General features: G+C 40.7%; 1 protein-coding gene across 1 annotated transcript in view; it reads left to right on the top strand.

The window, feature by feature from the left end:
- The window catches only part of LOC123757621 (H/ACA ribonucleoprotein complex subunit 2-like protein), a 26,679-nt gene extending 7,339 nt beyond the window's left edge, over positions 1–19,340 (top strand). Inside the window, exons 2-3 of the mRNA XM_045741436.2 lie at positions 12,157–12,229; positions 19,013–19,340. Of these exons, the coding sequence (XP_045597392.1) occupies positions 12,157–12,229; positions 19,013–19,244 (305 nt within the window). The 3' untranslated portion in view covers positions 19,245–19,340. The remainder of the gene's footprint in view (positions 1–12,156; positions 12,230–19,012) is intronic.
- Positions 19,341–22,514: the final 3,174 nt, after the last annotated feature.

Below are 22,514 nucleotides of genomic sequence, written 5' to 3'. Positions count from 1 at the left end.
CTGTAGACCACCGAACGAACCTTTTTGACATTTGTACTGGTTTTCAAAATTCTTCATTTTTTTTTATTATTTATGTTTTTTGTATGTAAGAAACATGGAGCAGCCTACCTGCCGACCACCGAACAAACCTTTTGCTATAAGACAAATGAAAAATAAATATTGAACACATTTGAAGAAAGGAAAATGTCATAATGGTTTATTCAGTGTATGTAAGGTAGGCTTCTCCATTATTGAGACGTAAATGACAAATACAAAACAAATGAAACACATTTGAAACAAAGAAAGATTGTTATAATGGAGCAGCCTACCTGCCAACACCGAACGAACCTTTTTGACATTTGTTGTATATAAGACATTTCATTTCTTTTTTTCTACAAAAACGTCAATGCTTTTCAACATCTCAGCAGTCACCCTTTTATATCCCAGCATCATTAGCATCTTTAAGCAAGAACAACATAATTTATGTGCATCGTCGGAGGCGTCTAGGAATGTGCAAGAAGCAGCGCGACCCCACTGTGTGGTGTTGACGTTACTCAAACCAGCGTTCGTCATACGGGACGATGTGACGCTGATCGGGCCGTTCGTTACCCAAAATGTTCGTCTTTTGGGGCGATCGTTATGCGAGGTACCACTGTGTATATATATATATATATATATATATATATATATATATATATATATATATATATATATATATATATATATATATATATATATATATATATATATATACAAACAAGCCTGAATGGTCCCCAGGACTATATGCGAATGAAAACTCACACCCCAGAAGTGACTCGAACCCATACTCCCAGGAGCAACGCAACTGGTAACTACAGGGCGCCTTAATCCACTTGACCATCACGGCCGTCAAAAGGAAGTGATAGCCAAGGCTATTTGAGCCACTTCCCCGACGGCAACTCGGATGGTAATCTTGGGCATAGCATTTCACCAAATCACCTCATTCTTTGGGTTCTTTGGGGCACACGTGAGGAACACAAATGCGAACAAGCCTGAATGGTCCCCAGGACTATGCGAATGAAAACTCACACCCCAGAAGTGACTCGAACCCATAACCCCTGAGCAGTGTAAGGGTTAAACCTCTCGATTTAGAATTATTTGGGAGTTATGTTATCCATAAATATCACACGGAATACTGATGATTTTAGAGAATCACATTCAATTCTCTAACACACTGGATATAAATGTGTTTAACCCTTACACTGCTCAGGGGTCCTTGGGACATTTACACCCCTGTGCGCAAGAAAAAAAAAATTCAAAAATTTTTTTTCGTCTTCTAAACATGTTAATTTGTGTCCCCTGAGCACGGAAAAAAAAACATCGTAGGTGACATATTTTGGGCGCAATTGACCGAGGAAGTCTGGCAAAAAGTGGGCGTTGACAGAGCGGTCGTCAGACCCGGTCAGCGTCACCCGCGTTGACAGATGGGAGTTGCCACAAAGATATTATTACCTAATTGTTTCAATGTCTCCGATTGATTTATTCTTAGTTTTTTTGCAGTAATATTATTCAATAGTGTGTATTGTAATATATTTATATAATAAGAGTGGTTAATAATCGCTATACTCAAAAGTATGATGTGCATATTAGTGATTCAATTATTATGTTTATAAAACTATAAACAAATAGTTTTGCTGCTATTACACTCTATACACAGGTTATATATAAGTACTGTCTCCACTCGATCATCCGGACTATATGGGAAGGACCCCCAGCCGGATTATCACATTTTTCGGATAATGGTACTTTTTCACCTACGAGTCCAAAAGTGACCATTTCCAACTATTTTTATACTACAAACAACATAATTTGAATTGCCTTGCCACATACAATTATTAAATATTCAACTAGAAACCTCAACTTACCTTGTTGGTGTTCGTCTTCTTGATTGATGCCACACATCTTGAAGTTAAAAATTCTTAAACAATTTACGTAATCTATACTAACACAACACTAAAATTAACACTTAAAATTACTGTACAGTTCATTAAGCTAAGTTAGTTTTGACTGCCAGCTGGTGAAGCCTCACTGGTTGAGGGCATTTGGGTTGCCTGTGAGGCCTCACTTGTTGAAGGCGCTTGCTTGCACCTCACTTGTTGAAGCGTTGCATGCCCTCACTTGTTGAAGGCGCTTGCTTGTGCCTCACTTGTTGAAAGCGCTTGGCTTGCCTGTGGTGCGTCACTTGTTGAAAGCGCTTGGCTTGCCTGTGGCGCGTCACTTGTTGAAAGCGCTTGGCTTGCCTGTAATGCCTCACTTGTTGAAGGAGCTTGGCTTGCCTGTGGCGCCTCACTTGTTGAAGGCGCTTGGCTGCCTGTGACGCCTCACTGGTTGAACAACACGTAACTTGTCTTTAATTGCTAGGACAATCTTCTTCCTCTTAACACTTCCAGAACGATTGATGCTGCTACCAGACATATTCTTGGCCAAAAATGTTCAAAATTACTATGAAAATTAAGAAAGTTATTTAAAAAAATATTTCACTAATGGCGCAACACTGTGAGGCCGCACTGGTTGAGGTGTATAACAGTGACTTGTCTTTAATTGTTAGGACAACTTTCTTCCTCTTAACACCTCCAGAACGATTGATGCTGCTACCAGACATAGTCTTGGCCAAAAATGTTCAAAGTTACTATGAAAATAAAAGTTATTTAAAAAAATATTTCACTAATGGCGCAGCACTGTGTATAACACGAGGGACAGACGCACATGGGTTGACCAGTGTTGGACGGGTCCACTTGGGGTGGGGCAGCTATAGCACGTTAAGTAGGCCGCCAGGAGGAAAAAAATTCACAATATTTTTTAAGGAAACTTCAGCCTGTGCACAATGCTTTTAGGAAACTTATTTATTTATTACATAATTACTAGTACTTATTTCATTTGTTTTTGGCTATGATTAATTGTTCTAAAATTAATGGTAATTCCTGTACCCAGGTGGTCCCTCCTGACGCACCCCTCCCACCCTCCCAACACCACCCACCCTCCCAACACCACCCACCCACCCCACCCCCCTCCTCCACCATGCGTCTAGAGCCACAGACGGGATTAATACGGTATGGCCGTATTTTCATCCGGCCAAACTAGCTTTTATCCGGTTCCTGTGGCCATTTTGGCCGGTTATTGTGATAACTTTATCCGATAACGATTTTGGCCGTATAAGGGCGTTTTCCGGATGTTTGAATCCCGGATAATCGCGGGGTTACAGTATTGGCATGTTTTGGTCACCATAACGAACCACTAAGTTAGTATTGAGAGTCGAAAAGCAACGAGGAGTTACCGCCACACACCAACCAGCCACTCGCTGCCACTCCCTCAACACACGCACTAAACTTTCTCCCCCAACAATACCAGTTGTGGTGTTATTACACTATATACAGACGTTATATGTAAGTATGTGTATATTTTGTTCACCACAACTGTACAGCTAAGCTGATATAGTTAGTTCAGGCACTAAGAGTCGTCGCTATACACAGATGGCGGCTGGCGGCTCTCTCACTCATTCAAGGTCACACGCACTAAACTTTCTCTCCCAACAATACCATTTGTGGTGTTATTACACTATATACAGACGTTATATATAAGTATGTATATATTTTGTTCACCACAACTGTACAGCTAAGCTGATATAGTTAGTTCAGGCACTAAGAGTCGTCGCTATACACAGATGGCGGCTCCCTCACTCATTCAAGGTCACACGCACTAAACTTTCTCCCCCAACAATACCAGTTGTGGTGTTATTACACTATATACAGACGTTATATATAAGTATGTGTATATTTTGTTCACAACTGTACAGCTAAGCTGATATAGTTAGTTCAGGCACTAAGAGTCGTCGCTATACACAGATGGCGGCTGGCGGCTCCCTCACTCTTTCAAGGTCACACGCACTAAACTTTCTCCCCCAACAATACCTTTTGCAGTGTTATTACCCTATATACACATATATATAAATATCTACATGTTGTATGCACCGTAACTGTACACCTAAGCTTGTAGTGCGCCCAAAGAGCATAGTGGCCACCCTCTAAACAGCTAGACAAATCGTGCAGACGCCGTCACCTCCGTCACCCATATGGCTCCTCCCAGCATAATCCTTTTGCTGTTATTACACTAATACACACATTATATATAAGTATCTACATTTGTGTTCACCATAGAGAACCACGGAGCTGGTATGGCGAATGCAAACAATAACAGGTGGCCACACAGTCAGTAAACGATGCTGTCTCCCTCCGTCTCTCAGCATCACTCCTCCCACAGCGCTAATTATTACAACAATCCTGCTATTATCACAACCCTGGTTATTTATATCACAGTCATTGGTCATCTGTAATATTGTCAACGCTAAATAATAACAATTATATATTTATTTTGACATTTTTTGGCGATGCTGTGGTCACAAGCTGAACATCAATGCTGTTCGCTCATGCTGCGTGCGCCGGCCTTGGTTGCTCCAACAGTACTGTGCCTCTCACACCTGAGAATATTGCCCACGATTTTTTTTTAAAATGGCATCTGTTTACAAGAGCCCTGAGGAAGCTACTGTGAACCCCGTGTAGCCGCGGGCCATTTGAATCAGGCCTGGCACCCTATGGCGTATATATACGCCATGCGCACCATGGGACATGTTACTCAGGGCGTATATATACGCCATGCGCAGTTTAAGGGTTAACTAGGTATAATCTGACGCAATACTGGTGCTTGGTTTCGTGAGAATTCCAGTATCCATATGCAGATATAATAGTTAGTTCATGTGAACATTACTGTTAGTAAGTTTTAGTAACTACAGTAGTTAGTATATTTTAATACTAATTTATTAGAATACAAAAGTATTGTATTAGTGTTGGAAATTTCCAACAATCATTGTGTTCGCAATTAAATTCCCTACAGGTGTGTATAAATATAATGTCCAAAAGCCTGGTGTGACTCCTAACAGCAAAGCCTAAAGTCTGCAAAAATTACCCGTGATCGCACAAAATCAGTAAAATGTGCATACTCGTTTCATTTTTCTCACCTTAATTCTCGTGCTACATTGCTCGTTTTGGTATCATTGTGTTCGCAATTAAATTCCCTACAGATGTGTATGAATATAATGTACAAAAGTTTGTAGTGCCTCCCCGCAGAAAAGCCTAAAGTTACCCGTGAACGAGCACCAATTTGTACACTGCAACCTAATGTATATACTCGTTCAGTTTGATAACATCAATTTTCGTGTTACGTCTTTCATTTTGGTATCAAATTGTTCACAATAAAAAGGCGCGTATTTTAAAACTAGTCCCATAATTATAGAGCAATAACTGGAATTTTAACAAATATTTTAATTCTGGAAGCTCATCATCACAAAATTATTTATATCTTTCCAGTGTTCTGACATAAATTTTTGTGTTACATTTTTCATTTTGGTATCAAATTGTTCGCGACGTAAAGACGTGCATTTTATAACTAGTCCCAACATAATAGCATAATAAATAGAATTTTAACAAATATTTTAAAATTTTGACCAAAAGCCTATTTATAATCATATAAGTGTTCTGACATCAAGTTTCATGTTACATCTTTCATTTTGGTATCAAATTGTGCGCATTCTAAAGGCGCTTATTTTGATGCTATCCCAAGGTTGATTGGATAAAAAATGAATTTTATACAAATATTTTTTGTAGTGGACGCATGTCCGGTCCAAAGTTAGGACTCGGGAGAAAAATAATGGATGCGAGTCCGGTCCAAAGTTACCGATAGTGTTAACACTTTTTCAAGATAATTTTTTTTCCTCTTGCACCTGAGCATGTTGCTGGCTATAATCTCAAGAGCATCTCAGGGGTTAACTATATAAATTCCTCAAATTATGTACTTTTGAATAATTCTGCAAAAAACTAGTGATTCAGTCTCTTTAATCTGGAAGACTCTCCATCCCCATCCAATTGGTTATGATTTCTCAGTACTGGTGAAGGATTGGTTGCCTTTTATAAGTATGCTAGAAGCTACTGATAAAAGTTTTCTCATTTGTTTCGTGAAGTGCCTATACCGGGAGGCCTGGTCAGAACCCGGATCACAGGGATCTTGATTCCCAAAATCAACATAAGATATACAAGGCTACTGAACTCGTCCAATGAGGTGGTAGAGGTACTTGGAATCAAGGTAGAAAATATAAATCTAATTATTATTTTAATATACAAACTGTCAGATGCAACAGTCGAGGAATTCACTGAACAGATCCACAAAATAGAGAATATCCTTGATAACCTAGCAAACCCAGTACCAGATATTATCTTCCTTGGAGACTTCAGTCTACCCAGTTTAAAATGGAGAATAGTAAACAATAATATTATAGCAGGAAATCAACCTGGAAATAACCAATCACAGGTCAGAGAACTACTGAGATTCTATGATAAATTCTCATTCAATGAGCGGATTACAGAACGAACTAGGAACAAAAACACGCTGGACCTGATATTCACGAACAACGATGAGCTAATCAGACATATTACGGTCTCAGACACTATGTATTTGGACCACAAGCTCATTGAAGTGCAAATTAACATTAATAACGGAAGTAGGCCCAAGAGAAACAACATGCAAGGAGGGTTACTCGATAAATTCAATTTTAATAATAAAATATTTGACTGGGAGAAAATAAACAGGGAACATACAAACATTCAGTGGGAAAACATTCTAAGAAATAAAAATCCTACACAATGAATAGAAAAACTGACTTTTTAAGCATATGAAGTCTGAAACATGTTCCTTTGAGGAAAGCTAGAAAGAGAACGCAGACGATATTACAAAAGAAGGAAGAAATTAATGGAAATGCTTAAGCAGACACAACTTTCCATACAAAGACGGAATAATTTAAACAAGGAGATTGAAGAAATCGAACAGAGACTGAACTATATGTACACCCCTCAGTAGGCTGGTGTTTAAGCCAGATCCAGTAACATAAATTTCTATTTAAATCAAATTATATATTTTTGGGTAATATATTTAGTTTAGCAACATAATTGCAATAATAAGAGCTATAAAAATACTTATTTTGGAACCGATTTATTAATTTTATTATTTCGAAGCCGTAGGTCATTGAACTATAGCGACGAAATCGAACAAAACACTGCCTGGTGTTGTGTTCGATTTCCAGTAACAAATTTCTCTCAAATATTCGATTTACATCAAATTATATATTTTTGGGTTACATATTTAGTTTAGCAACATTATTACAGTAATAACAGGTATAAAAAATAATACTTTGGAACTGATTTATTAATTTTATTATTTCGAAGCCGTAGATCACTGAACGGTAGCGACGAAATCGAACAAAACAAGCATGGTGTTGTGTGGACAGGGATTAGACTCGTCCACTCGTGCTGGAGTTGTGCCGCCAATAACGTGAATAATTTGTCAAATAGCAGATATCTATCATATTTCAATATATTTTTGGTTTTATTTAGTTAAGTTTAATTAGGATAATAAAGCATTATTAAAACACCAGTTTTAGAAATGATTTATTAATGTGAAACGTTCAAAGTCGTGGCTCGCTGAACTATGACAACACAGACGAAAGTGAGTGAAACCTCACTGTAAAGTGAGGTTTATTGTACAGTATTCCCTTATCTGTCCACCCTCACTCATCTTGTTTCATCACAGAAAATGTATATAAGAAGATTCCAACACATTAGCTAGGTATACACGCTTCAGCCTTTAAATTAATTTACAAAGATACGTGTGCCACAAATCGGTGAACGAAAATCATTGAAACTCAGTCGTTCACTTGTGTGGACCACTCTGGTTGGTGTTTGGTTAATATGTGTCACTTCTTGTGGACCATTCTGGCTGGTGTTTGGTTCATATGATTCACTTGCTATGTGGTCCACTTGTGTGATCCAACTTGTCTTATGAAGGAATTATTAATTGTAATCTGTGATAGAATGAGACAGTTTTCCACCACTCTGTGAACTCTGTCCCAACATCATAAGCTTGTGGACCACTTGTGGACCACTTGTGCAGTTCACTTGTGTGATCAAACTTGTCATATGAAGGAATTAATAATTGTAATCTGTGATAGAATGTGAAAGTTTTCCGCCAGTCTGTGAACTCTTGTCTCGACGTCGTAAGCAAATCCGAACATCTCCCGCTTTGGCGAACCATTGTTCGTCGAACCGGGTGAGTAAATCTGGCCTGAAAAGTGTGCGAACTAGCCGAAGATTCGTTGAATCGGGGTACGTTGAATCGAGGTTGTACTGTATTTATAAAGAAATGCAAAGTGTGGTAGCACAGGCACTCGGTATAGTGTGGAGGAAGAGCTTGGACACGGGGGAGATACCAGATGCACTTAAAGTAGCAGACATAGCCCCTCTACACAAGGGAGTGAGCAAAGCATTGGCAAATAATTATAGACCAGTTGCACTAACGTCGCACATAATAAAAGTATTTGAGAGAGTGATTAGGAGTCAGGTCACCAATTTGGACATCCGTGGACATCTTCAAGAGGGAACTAGATTGTTTCCTCCTAGGAGTGCCGGACCAACCGGGCTTGGGTGGATATGTGGGCCTGCGGGCTGCTCCAAGCAACAGCCTGGTTGACCAAACTCTCACAAGTCAAGCCTGGCCTCGGGCTGGGCTTGGGGAGTAGAAGAACTCCTAGAATCCCATCAAGCAGGTATACCTCATGCCTGTTTAACGGCTCATGTGTTGGGTCATTTATCCTCAGTTTAACCCTTAAAGTGCGCATCACGTCATATGACGTGCTGGACGTTGTTCCAGTCAACTGCACATCACGTCATATGATGTGTTGGAGTACTACGCAAGATTTAAACAGCCCGCGGATACACGGGGTTCACCACACCTTCATCAGGGCTCTTGTAAACAGATGCCATTTTAAAAAAAAATCGTGGGCCAAACTCCCGGGTGTTATTGGCCTCAGTACTGTCTCCACTCGATCATCCGGACTATATGGGAAGGACCCCCAGCCGGTTTATCACATTTTTCGGATAATGGTACTTTTTCACCTACGAGTCCAAAAGTGACCATTTCCAACTATTTTTATACTACAAACAACATAATTTGAATTGCCTTGCCACATACAATTATTAAATATTCAACTAGAAACCTCAACTTACCTTGTTGGTGTTCGTCTTCTTGATTGATGCCACACATCTTGAAGTTAAAAATTCTTAACAATTTACGTAACCTATACTAACACAACACTAAAATTAACACTTAAAATTACTGTACAGTTCATTAAGCTAAGTTAGTTTTGACTGCCAGCTGCTGAAGCCTCACTGGTTGAGAGCATTTGGGTTGCCTGTGAGGCCTCACTTGTTGAAGGTGCTTGCTTGCACCTCACTTGTTGAAGCGCTTGCATGCCCTCACTTGTTGAAGGCGCTTGGCTTGCCTGTGACGCCTCACTTTTTAAAGGCGCTTGCTTGCGCCTCACTTGTTGAAAGCGATTGGCTTGCCTGTGGCGCCTCACTTGTTGAAAGCACTTGGCTTGCCTATAATGCCTCACTTGTTGAAGGAGCTTGGCTTGCCTGTGGCGCCTCACTTGTTGAAGGCGCTTGGCTGCCTGTGACGCCTCACTGTTTGAACAACACGTAACTTGTCTTTAATTGCTAGGACAATCTTCTTCCTCTTAACACTTCCAGAACGATTGATGCTGCTACCAGACATATTCTTGGCCAAAAATGTTCAAAATTACTATGAAAATTAAGAAAGTTATTTAAAAAAATATTTCACTAATGGCGCAACACTGTGAGGCCGCACTGGTTGAGGCGTATAACTGTGACTTGTCTTTAATTGTTAGGACAACTTTCTTCCTCTTAACACCTCCAGAACGATTGATGCTGCTACCAGACATAGTCTTGGCCAAAAATGTTCAAAGTTACTATGAAAATAAAAAAGTTATTTAAAAAAATATTTCACTAATGGCGCAGCACTGTGTATAACACGAGGGACGGACGCACATGGGTTGACCAGTGTTGGACAGGTCCACTTGGGGCAGCCATAGCGCGTTATGTAGGCCGCCAGGAGGAAAAATTCACAATATTTTTTAAGGAAACTTCAGCCTGTGCACAATGCTTTTAGGAAACTTATTTATTTGTTATTACATAATTACTAGTAGTTATTTTATTTGTTTTTGGCTATGATTAATTGTTCTAAAATTAATGGTAATTCCTGTACCCAGGTAGTCCCTCCTGACGCACCCCTCCCACCCTCCCAACACCACCCACCCACCCCACCCCCACCTACACCATGCGCCTCGAGTCTCGGGCAGACGGGACCGTATGGCCTGCCTCATGTTTTCATATACGGACAAAGGCACGATTATCTGGGGGACTGACCGGATAGTGTAATTTCTGCAGAAAACCTGCTTTAATCCGGTCCCTGTGGCTATTTTGGCCGGATATTTTGGTAACTTTATCCGTTCACGATTTTGGCCGTATAAGGGCGTTTTTCGGATGTTCGAATCCCGGATAATCGCGGGGTTACAGTATTGAGTGAGCAACCAAGCCTGACGCACGCAGCATGAGCTAACAGCACTGCTGTTCAGCTTGTGACCACAGCATCGCCTGAAAATGCCAAATTATACTTGTTCATGCTATTATGTAGCGATGATATTATTACAGAAGACCCCTGACTGTGATAAAACTGACCAGGGTTCTGATAATAGCAGGATTGTGGTGATATTTAGCGCTGTGCGCCATGGAGGGAGGAGTAATGCTGTGGGAGGGAGGGTGGTGGCGATGTCTTTTGACTGTGTGTGGCCACCTTTTATTGACTGCACTCAGCATACCAGCTTAGTGGTTCGCTATGGTGAACACAAATGTAGATACTTTTATATAACGTGTGTATAGAGGGTATAAACAGCAAGAGAAGGTTTGGAGCCGCCATTTTGGTGAGGGCGGTGGCGTCGTCTGCACGATGCCACCGTGCAGACAACGGTGTTGTTTACTGGTTACCACGATGGTCTTTGGGCACCATACCAGTTTATTTGTACAAGTATGGTGAATAAAACAGGTAGATATTTATATATAATGTGTGTATATAGCGTAATAACACCACACAGTATTGTTGGAGGAGAAATATTAGTGCGTCTGGCCTTGAGGGCAGCCGCCGATCAGCTGACTGTGTGAGTAGCTACATCTTTGCGCCTTTACTCACCATACAAGCTTAGATGTACAGTTATGGTGAACAAAACATGTAGATACTTATATATAACGTCTGTATATAGTGAATTATAGCAAAAACATTATTGTGGGAGGAGAATGTGGGTGAGTCAGATGACTGGAGGGAGGGCGGGAGTGGCTGGCTGGTAAACGGCGGTCACTCCTCGTTACTTTTTGACTCATAATAGCTACTTAGTGGTTCGTTATAGTGAACAAAACATGCAGATACTTATATATAACCTGTGCTTATAATGTAATAACCGACAAAGTATTTGTTCACTGATTGATGAACATAATTGAATCAACAATATGCACCATATTTTTGAGTACAGCAATGATTCACTCATTTTATTATATAAATATATCACACTACACACTATTGAATAATATTACAGCAGAAAAAGTATGAAAAATCAATCAGATGCATTGAATATAATTCGGTAATTATCTCTTTGTGGCAATTCCGGCCTGACAGCTTGCGAGCAACAGACTGCCTGGGACGCACGCTGAGTCAGCGCCTATAATTTGCCAGACTTCCCTGCCCTATAGCGGGCAATATATGCCACTTACGATTTTTTATTATTTTTCCCGTGATCAGTGAACACAAATTAACAGGTTAGGAAGAAAAAATAATTTTTTTTTTTTTTCAAAATGACATGCGCCTGTGGGGATGACAGGATATTAAACCCCGAGCATGTTAAGGGTTAATGAAACGCAAACATTATTTTATACAGTATAAGGATTTATTTACTTTAAGAAACGAACTTAGCAACAAATACTAAGTTCTGTACTATATATTGTACTGTACTATATTGGGGGGCTAATACTTAGAACTATGCAGTATTAGGTTGTTTGAGCTAGTTTGGATAGATACTTCAATACTTATTTGCAACACAGTATACTATATTGTACTGTGTATATATTGTATATTGTACTGCATTAATGTTTACACATAAATAAAGTTTAAAAATATATTTTTTTTTTTCAGCCTCCCAGCATAAGTCGTACCTCAGAAATGGCCTGAAAGATGTTCAAACGAGGCTTAGGAAAGGGGAGACAGGGTAAGTTACTACAATACCTTCATTTTCTTTCCTTTCTTTCCTCCCATGCATCGCATGACCTCGTAAGAGATATCCTACCTGAACCCCTGAGCGATTCAGCAGGAATACTCGATCCTGCTTTCGCTGAATATTCAAATCGGAGGGATGCTCTTTGTAGCCCCAGCACCCATCATAGATCCAACAGAGCAACTAACCCACCTCAGAGCAGTGTGCCCCCCATGCAGGAGACTTCCTCTTGGCCGTACCCATGTCGGCCATTGGCACACGTCTAGATCCAGAATCCCTTCATGTAGCAGTGGCCCTCTGCCTTGGTGCCCCAATTCACACTGAATACAAGCTTATTTGCAACAGGGTGGAAGCAGACCAATATGGACTGCATGGGTAGCACTGCAGAAAATCCAAGGGCTGGCATCATTAAGAGGAGCCTCGTCTTGGCTCAGTACCCAGCGGAGAGAGAACCTCGTGACAGAACGCTGAGTGACATACTCGTGTGAACCTCGTGACAGAACGCGCCTTCTAGCTGTGCAAGCTCCCCATGCTGGGGACTTGATATTGGCAGTCCCTAATTCCGTCTTGGGCACCCACCTGGACCATCGGGCCCCGAGTATTGGCGTTGCCCTGTGCCTTACCGCCCCTATCTCCACCGAACACCGGTGTATTTGCGGCTATGCACAGGCAGACCAATATGGCATCCGTGGTCTTGTCTGTCGTAAGACACGGGGAAAGATTGCCAGACATGAAGCAGTCAATGACATCATCAAGGGAAGTTTGTCTACAGCTGGGTGTCCAGCACAAAGGGAACCTCAGTTGTGCAGACCTGTCAAGTCAAAAATGCCCAGATGGAGTCATCCTGCAGCCATGGAGGGAAGATAAACAGGTTGTATGGGATTACAAGTGTGCATCTACATTGGCTGATACCTATCTACCTTACAGCACAGTTGAGGGAGGTGGGGCAGCCACCTTCAGGGAGACCCAGAAAACCAGTGAAGAGCAAGGGTGAAATAGGCATAATTAGAGAGAACTGTATAAACATCAGAGGTCAACAGTTGTTCGACACACTCCCAGCGAGCATAAGAAATATTGCTGGAACAACAGTAGACATCTTCAAGAGGAAACTAGATAGTTTCCTCCAAAGAGTGCCGGACCAACCAGGCTGCGGTGGGTATGTGCGGCCTGTGGGCCGCTGCAAGCAACAGCCTAGTGGATCAAACTGTCATACCTGGCCTCGGTCCAGGCTTGGGGAGTAGAACTCTCAGAACCCCATCAACCAGGTAACCAGGTAACCAAAAAGTACAGAGGTTATCTTGAGATGATTTTGGGGCTTTAGTGTCCCTGCGGCCCGGTCCTCGACCAGACCTCCACCCCCAGGAAGCAGCCCGTGACAGCTGACTAACTCCCAGGTACCTATTTACTGCTAGGTAAATGATCTGCTAAACACCTCAAATGATATGGTGGAAGTGCTAATAGTCAAAATAGAGATCCTAAATGTAGTTGTTGTCCTTGTATATAAGTCACCGGAGGCAAACCCTCAGCAGTTTAAAGACCAACTAATGAAAATAGAACACTGCTTGGAAAACCTCACAAATCCAGCTCCGAACATCATCCTGCTTAGGGACTTCAACCTACGGCACCTGAAATGGAAGCACCTGGCTAATACAGTAATATCAGAAAGAATACCAGGAAGTAGCCTAAATGAACAGGCACATACAAATGACCTGCTACGGATGTGCGATAGGTTTGCCTTAAACCAGCAAATAGTAGAACCAACTAGGAAGGAGAACACGCTGGACCTCATTTTCACTAATAATGATGAGTTGATCGGGAACATAATGATTACAAATACCTGTTACTCAGATCACAACTTAATTGAAGTTCTGACAACCATGGGGAATGGACCTTCAAAACCAGTTCAGATTCCCGGTGGAGGAGATTTCAGCAAATTCAACTTCAATAATAAACAGATAAACTGGGAGCAAATAAACCAGGACTTCACAGAAATAAACTGGGAAGAACAGCTAGAAAATGCAAACCTGAACCAGTGCCTGGAAAATATAAGCTCAGTAGCACTAGAAATATGTTCAAACCGCATACCCCTAAGAAAAAAGAGAAAGAGATGCAGATTGGAACGGGAACGTCGTTCCCTATATAGGCGAAGAAAACGAATCGCGGAACAACTTGAGAGTCGCACCCTATCTCAAGAAAATGGCGAAGAAGGTTAGGTGGAGAAATAGAAACAATTGAACTCAAGCTACAAGAATCATACAAAACCCAGGGGAGGCAAAGAGAGCAAAAGGCCATCAGTGAAATAGAAAGAAATCCGAAATATTTTTTCTCCTATGCAAAATCATGATCAAAAACCACATCTAGTATCGGGCCCCTGCGAAAGGGAGATGGAACTTTCACCGATGACAACAAAGAAATGAGCGAGTTACTGAGGAAGCAGTACGACTCTGTTTTCAGCGAGCCATTAAATGCACTAAAGATTGATAACACAAATGAATTTTTCATGGATATGATACCAACATCAAATCATATATCAGACGTCGCCCTATCCCCACTAGATTTTGAAGAAGCCATAAACAGTATGCCTATGCACTCTGCACCAGGCCCGGATTCTTGGAACTCCATATTCATCAAGAACTGTAAAAAAAACCACTATCGCAGGCCCTTCACATTCTGTGGAGACAAAACCTAGATACTGGCGTTATCCCTGACATACTAAAAACAGAAGAGATAGCACCACTCTATAAAGGAGGAAATAAGGCAGAGGCAAAAAATTACAGACCGATAGCACTAACATCGCACATCATAAAAAATTTTGAGAGAGTGCTAAGAAGTAAGATCACAAAATACATGGAATCACAGCATCTCCATAACCCTGGACAACATGGTTTCAGAACAGGGCGCTCTTGCCTGTCGCAGTTGCTGGACCACTATGATATGGCATTAGATGCTATGGAAGACAAACAAAACGCTGATGTAATTTACACAGATTTCGCAAAAGCTTTTGATAAATGTGACCATGGTGTTATTGCACATAAAATGCGTTCAAAAGGAATTACCGGGAAAATAGGCAGATGGATCTACAATTTCCTGACTAACAGAACCCAATGTGTAGTAGTCAACAAAATAAAATCCAGCCCATCAACCATGAAGAGCTCAGTTCCCCAGGGTACTGTGCTTGCTCCAGTACTTTTTCTCATCCTCATATCGGACATAGACAAGAACACAACCTATAGCACTCTATCATCCTTTGCAGATGACACTAGGATTTTCATGAGAGTTGGCAACATAGAGGACACGGCAACCCTCCAATCAGATGTAGATCAGGTCTTTCTATGGGCTACAGAAAACAATATGGTGTTTAACGAGGATAAGTTCCAGCTCATGCGCTACGGAAAAATTGAAAATATAAAAACAGAAACCACGTACAAAACTCAGGCAAATCATAACATAGAACGAAAAGGCAATGTAAAGGATCTGGGTGTACTCATGTCGGAAGACCTTACCTTTAAAGAACACAATAAAGTAGCCGTCACAACTGCAAGAAAAATGACAGGTTGGATAACAAGAACTTTTCACACTAGAGATGCTATACCGATGATGATACTTTTCAAAACGCTTGTGCTATCTAGAGTGGAGTACTGCTGCACAATGACAGCCCCTTTCAAAGCTGGAGAAATTGCTGACCTAGAGAGCGTGCAGAGATCCTTTACTGCTAGAATCCACTCAGTAAAACATCTAAATTACTGGGACCGACTAAAGAGCCTAAATCTGTACTCCCTTGAGCGCAGGCGGGAGAGATACATAATAATTTACACGTGGAAAATAATTGAGGGGCTGGTCCCAAACCTGCACACAGAAATAACACCACATGAGACCAGAAGACATGGCAGGATGTGCAGAATACCCCCGTTGAAAAGCAGAGGTGCAACAGGTACTCTGAGAGAGAACTCTATCAACATCAGAGGCCCGAGACTGTTCAACACGCTTCCACTACACATAAGGGGCATAACTGGCAAACCCCTCACAGTGTTCAAGAGAGAACTGGATAAGCACCTCCAAAGGATACCTGATCAACCAGGCTGTGACTCATACGTCAGGCTGCGAGCAGCCGCGTCTAACAGCCTGGTTGATCAGTCCAGCAACCAGGAGGCCTGGTCGACGACCGGGCCGCGGGGACACTAAGCCCCGGAAGCATCTCAAGGTAGCCTCAAGGTAGGTCAAAGTGATCAACTCCCTTCATGTTTTTGTTGTAGTCGCAAATGGCTGTTGGTTTGTTTACAGTTACAATCTGAACAGATGATGTTCCGTCACGTTTCTTCACTCTCTTCCTTCTCTGTACTTCCTGTGTGTCAGCATTATGGCAGTTTGTGATCACTTACACCACTCTCTTGTCTTTCCAAAGGATAACAAAAGTGTTATCCTTGCGCCTGAAAATAGTCTGATCAACAGCGAATTTACCTTTGGCAAGTTGTTGCAGCTCTTTAGGGGCACCACGCTGCAATCTGAGTGTTCCACAAGTGTACACACCATTTTCCCTTAGCAATTCTGTGAGATGGACAGAGTTATAATAATTGTCCATATAAAGATGATAACCTTTGTTCAACAAGGGTCGCATAAGGCCCATCACTGTCTCAACTGTTGTCTTGCCCACTCCAGAATAAACCTCGAAATCAATAATATAACCAGTCCCTGCCTCAGCAAGCATGTACAACTTTACCCCATACTTATCAGGCTTATTGGGGTTGTAAACCTTGAAGGATAGACGACCACGCCACGACATTGTACCTTCATCCAAACTGAGTGCTTGATTGGGGACGTAGTAAGAGCCAAATTTGTTGGTCAAATAGGTAATGATGGTGCTGAGTTTTATCATGCGGTTCTTGTTGTTGGGTGGAATTGCAAACTGGCTATAAGTATGAAAAAACTGGGCAATATGTTGGAATCGTTTTGCAGTCATGAACACATTGCAGGTCCTCATATGCCACAACCGGCTTGTTTGCCAGTACATGCGCATTGTTGGGAGTCGTGCAATACCCATCAAGATTGATAAAGCCAAATACCTTGCCATTTCCTTCGCAGATACCTCCTTCCACAACCTCATAGTGCGCCTGGAAGCATTCTGAATAAATTGCCTGGCATACCTGTTAGTTTCCACTGTGATGAACTCAATTAGGGCACGGGTCAGAAATAATTGAACAAATTGCAGGGGGGTAATTGGCACTGGGACAGTTATGCCTGGTGTGGCACTGAAACTGCCTACAATAGGTGGTGTATTGTCAGTTGACCAGGCAGCATCGGGATTAGGCTGTTGAAGACGTCCTGCACGCCTCCTTACAGGTGCCTTGGGGCGGCCCACATCCGCTGCCTCATCCTCAATCCCCTCGCTACTCTCCTCACTCGATGATGAATCAAACTCATCAGACGACGCTGTCCCCTCATTATCACTACTGAAATCACTCTGACGCTCTTCCCCTTCAGCATCTGCCTCCACATCTGACAAACGATTCAACAAATCAGGAATTTTACTAGGGGTAAGCTTCACATTGCTGAACCTTTTGTACAGCTCACTCAACTTATCTTCCGTGGTCATTTCACTATCCTTCTTGGGGGTAGAGGTGCTCTGTCCTTTACCACGATCCATGTTTGCAAGTAATAATGCGTTGTAAAGAGACAGGAACGAATAAACACTGCTACACAGGGCAGAGAGTGGCACAGGTTCTGGACGCAGGAGCGCGGTAGTCCGGTCACGAGAGACGTAAACAAAGGACTAGGCCGACCGCATGGCGTGACCCAGAATCCCATGCGGCCTACGGAGGATTGTGGGAAAACAATGGCGCTCATTTAAAAAAAAAATTGAAGATCGCATAGAAACTTTTTTTTTTACAAATTTTTATATCAAGTGACGCACCGATGCGTCACTGGAACACATTCAGTAGAAAAATGAGTGACGAGATATTAAGTCTGTGGAACGCGAAAGTGTTAACAGTTGAGAGGCGGGATCAAAGAGCCAAAGCTCAACCCCTGCGCGCACAACTAGGCGAGTACAGCACTATACCTATTAAAATTTTCCTGTAACACCAAACGTGCATACATTCTTATCCTCATCTAAAGAAATTACTGTATGAAGGAATGAATAATACCCAGAGTAGAAAAATGAGGTCCATACAGCAAAAACAACTGGTTGGGACTGTATTCTAGGCTGAGTAACATCAAGCTCTATGAATGCTCCAAGGCCCCTATCTATCTTTGTCTTGTATACTTTCTGTGGCATGGATAAGCTTGTAATTATTCCTGAAGCTGTCAAAACTGGATTATCTTTGTATATTCGTTGACTTAACCCTTGACCCCTTCACCAAGTTGATGCTTTTCTTCACATGGTCTTGGACCTCCGCTCAGGAGCCTTCCATTTTTTCCCAGCCAAGAGCTTGTGCAATAAGTAAAAACATGTTCCTTCACAAGACTCGTGGTCGTATTACCTCCGATACTTCATGTGGATTCTACAATGCCCCCACTCATGCTTGCACCACACCTTGACTCCTACCTGCATTGAAAGTCCTGCTTACTCTTGTAAAGTTCTAATCTTTATGGTAAAGAGCTATACCCCATTTAATGTTCTAAAAATTTCAGGATAGAAAATCATATTTTCCCAGTGTTTCTTTGTGTTTTGTCCCTTGAATATGACATCCTTGACATTGTTTCTTATGTCTTTTTGCCCTTGTATTGGTATATAAGGAATTTGTAATATTCTGTGACTCAGTTTTATAAAAATCTTTACAGGATTGTGATCTTTGCTGGAGATGTCTCGCCTATTGAAATTATGTGCCATCTTCCTGCTGTTTGTGAAGAAAAGCAGCTGCCATACATTTATACGCCTTCAAGGCAAGATCTTGGATCTGCAATGGGAGTTAACAGAGCTGCGCTTGCTGTCCTTATTCGTGAAAACAGTGAATATAAAGAATTGTATGACAAGGTATTAGAAGATATCAACAAGGTTCCAAAAGTATTTTAGGATTTGTAGTTTTATACAATTTTCTATCATTTAAGGTATATTTGAATTATTATGAGAATGTTTGTTAACAATAAAGATTACGCTTTGTAAGAGGAAGGAATGATTATTTATCCTCTTTGGGTATATATTCTTATTATAGTACTTGCAATAGTCTGGATGAGCACCACCTTTGTATCTTGTTTCCTTCTGCTTGTTGTACTCTGAATTCCCACTTCCTCATGCTCCATGTTTGGCTTTTCTCTCCTACTTTCAAATTCATTCCAATGTACATTCTTCACAAGTCATGTCATTGTTTGTTTGTTTGCTATGACCAGGTCATCTTGGTCTACTGATGCGAATTTCAATTTCATTCCTTTTTCTTTTCCTAACAAATGATTCTATTTCCAAGGCTTTAATTCTTAAATTTGTATGTTTATGTAAATAAGCCAGGTCAAGTTATACAAGTGCCCATGCTATACATGGGTATTTTTTATGGGTATTCATAATTTGTTGTAATGACTCAACCTATGGGACAGTACAGTAGTGTAGACTTGCTCGCAGCATAAACAATGTGGAATAAAGTAAGTTCTTTGCATTATGGATCTCATCTGATCCTGATATATATACAGTTGTGGGCAAGTCCCTTTCAAGAGTGTGTGGGGGGGGGGGTATAACTTTGTAACACTGATTTTCGAGCTGCCAAGATGTTTCAAGAATTACCACATTTTGCTTTTACATTATCAGCAAAGTAATATTTGAATTATATTGTTGAGGAAAACTTTACTTTATTAATATTTTTAATGAATGGCTATGTGATATAAATCTTTTTCCCGGTGAATTGAAGCATATGATCAAATAGAATCCTAGAAGCATGTAGCACAAACTGTAGCTACCATTTACAATAGTAAACAAGCAACATTTAATGAGGTAAAACTGACTGTTCAAGTGGTTTGGCACCATTTCTATCCCCCGTCCCATCCCAAATCCTTATCCAGAACCCTTCCAAGTGCTATATAGTCGTAATGGTTTGGCGCCTTCTCCTGATAATTAAATAAAAAAAAAAGTGCCATGGATTACGATTAGATCTTCAAACAGATTGCTATATTTTGTTAATGTTTAGACAGTTATATAATTGCTGTTTATTTCATTAAGCATGTCTAGTAGTTGCATACCACTGCGTTTTTTTTTACTGCGAATGTCCTTACAGGTATGTGTGTTTAATATTGAGCTGTTTTATTAGCTAATAAAACTGCAAACGGCTTCTGAATCCTTTCTGGCTATAGGAAAAGGGGAGGGTGTGAGAGAGCGAGCAGTAGAAGTAGGCAGTTATATGATTTGAAATTAAAGGAAAAAGATTGTTTTAGAATTGGTGATAAGATTATAATAGCTGTATATTTTACTACAAATTATTGGGCCAATTCCCATTTAGTTTCTTAAATTTCTTTTCTGAACCAAATCTAGTAGTTACTTAAGTGTAGTTACAGGATGAGTGTGCGCTCGTGGTGTCTGCCTCCCAGCTATGTCATATAATACTTTGAAACCACTGACGGTTTTGACCTCCACCTCACATGTTCAAACCATTCAGTTTGTGAAAGTGACATAATAGAGGTAGGATCCCTTGATTGTTTCAAGCGTACGTTAGACATATATCTGTATATGAATGAGTATGGGTGGATATTAATAGGAATTGCCTCGTACGGGCCAATAGGCCTTCTGCAATTACCTTCATTATGTTCTTACTCCTCACCTAATTGTATGTATAGGTTATTGTCCTATGTCTCTTACCTTTTATACCTCACCTATTTGTATGTACCTGACCTCCCAGTGGTATAAGTCCAATGCACCCTGTCCTGTTCCCTTACGGGCTCACCATAGCCCGTGCTACATGGACATTTCGTTTTGAGTAGTTATATCGAAAACAGTCCATGGAATTGGCCGAAGAACTGTGTGTACCACTGAAACTCCTTTTGGAAAAATCACTGGATCAATGGAAAGCCCTCTATATTGGAAATATGCAAACATCCCTATCTAGAAATCGCCCCCCCCCCCCCCCCATCCAAAAAAAAAAAAAAAAAGGCAGGTAACTACCGACCAATCAGCCCAACTTCACCCATCTAAATTCATAGAGAGAATCCTAAATGAGGAATCATTCAGCATCTCTCAGTACATAATATCTAATAATATCAACACAGTATGGTTTTAAAAATAAATCTTGTTACCATTTTTGAAAACTGTAACCAACTGTTTAGACAAACGGCTTTTTTTGGCATTCGATAAGGTACATACTGTATATGAAAGACTGCCAAGGAAATTACAAGCACGTGGAATAAATGGTAAAATACTAGAATAGACAAAACAATAGTTAGAACAAAGAAAGCAATGGGTCATCCTAAATGGAAATTAATCTGACTGGGAAAATGTGGCAAGTGGAGAATGCAAGGTTCATCTCTGGTTCATACGAGTGGTGATCTTGCTGAAATCAACAATTTTAGATCCATATCATTCCTGCCCTTCTTGTCAAAATTTTTGAAAAACTAGTGTACAAACAACTTTATTCACACCCAGTAAACCCATTATATTTGTTTCTTGCTAATGTGGCTTCAAACCCCATGAAAGTATCAACGATAATATTTAATTAACATACTTGACCTACTACATGCAGCGCTTAATAAAAATGAATGTCCCATAACTTTATATATTTACTTGCATAAAGTTTTTGACGAAAGTGTTAACTACAATAACCTCCATCTCAAACTACAAGACTATGGGATCAGAGGTCACTCCCATCAATAAATGAAATATTCCCTCAGTAAGAGGAAGTATGTTTCTGTGAACGATGTTGCTTGTCCACAGTCCACTCCTCTTTCTCATTTACATAATTATGATCCAAATGCTACTCAACACTTGAAACCAATTCTATTTGCTGCTGACTCAACCTTTACTTTCTCCCACGTTTACCCATTTTATATGACGCCATTCAGTTTAACCTAAGAAATAACAATACCGAAATTAAAAGCAGAATAGATGGGGAAGTCCTTGCTGTTCACATTGCATGGGGTGCATAATAAATTAACTAAGTGTTTACAGTGACAAAAAGACGAATTTATATTGACACACAAAATATACCAAAAAGTTTCTAAAACAGTAAGCGTGTTCTTCAAAATCAGATACATATTCGCTCATTTATTAGTACCTGACCTACGGTAGCTGTGCCAGGGTATTTACAACCCTAAATCAGCAATTAGAACAATAATAAACTCCAGTCCTAGACAGCATTTGGCTCCCTAACTT

The sequence above is a fragment of the Procambarus clarkii genome, chromosome 19 (assembly GCF_040958095.1).
Source record: "Procambarus clarkii isolate CNS0578487 chromosome 19, FALCON_Pclarkii_2.0, whole genome shotgun sequence".
Lineage (NCBI taxonomy): Eukaryota > Metazoa > Arthropoda > Malacostraca > Decapoda > Cambaridae > Procambarus > Procambarus clarkii.
Note: the sequence above shows the minus strand (reverse complement) of the source record. Positions and strands in the feature narration are given on the sequence as shown.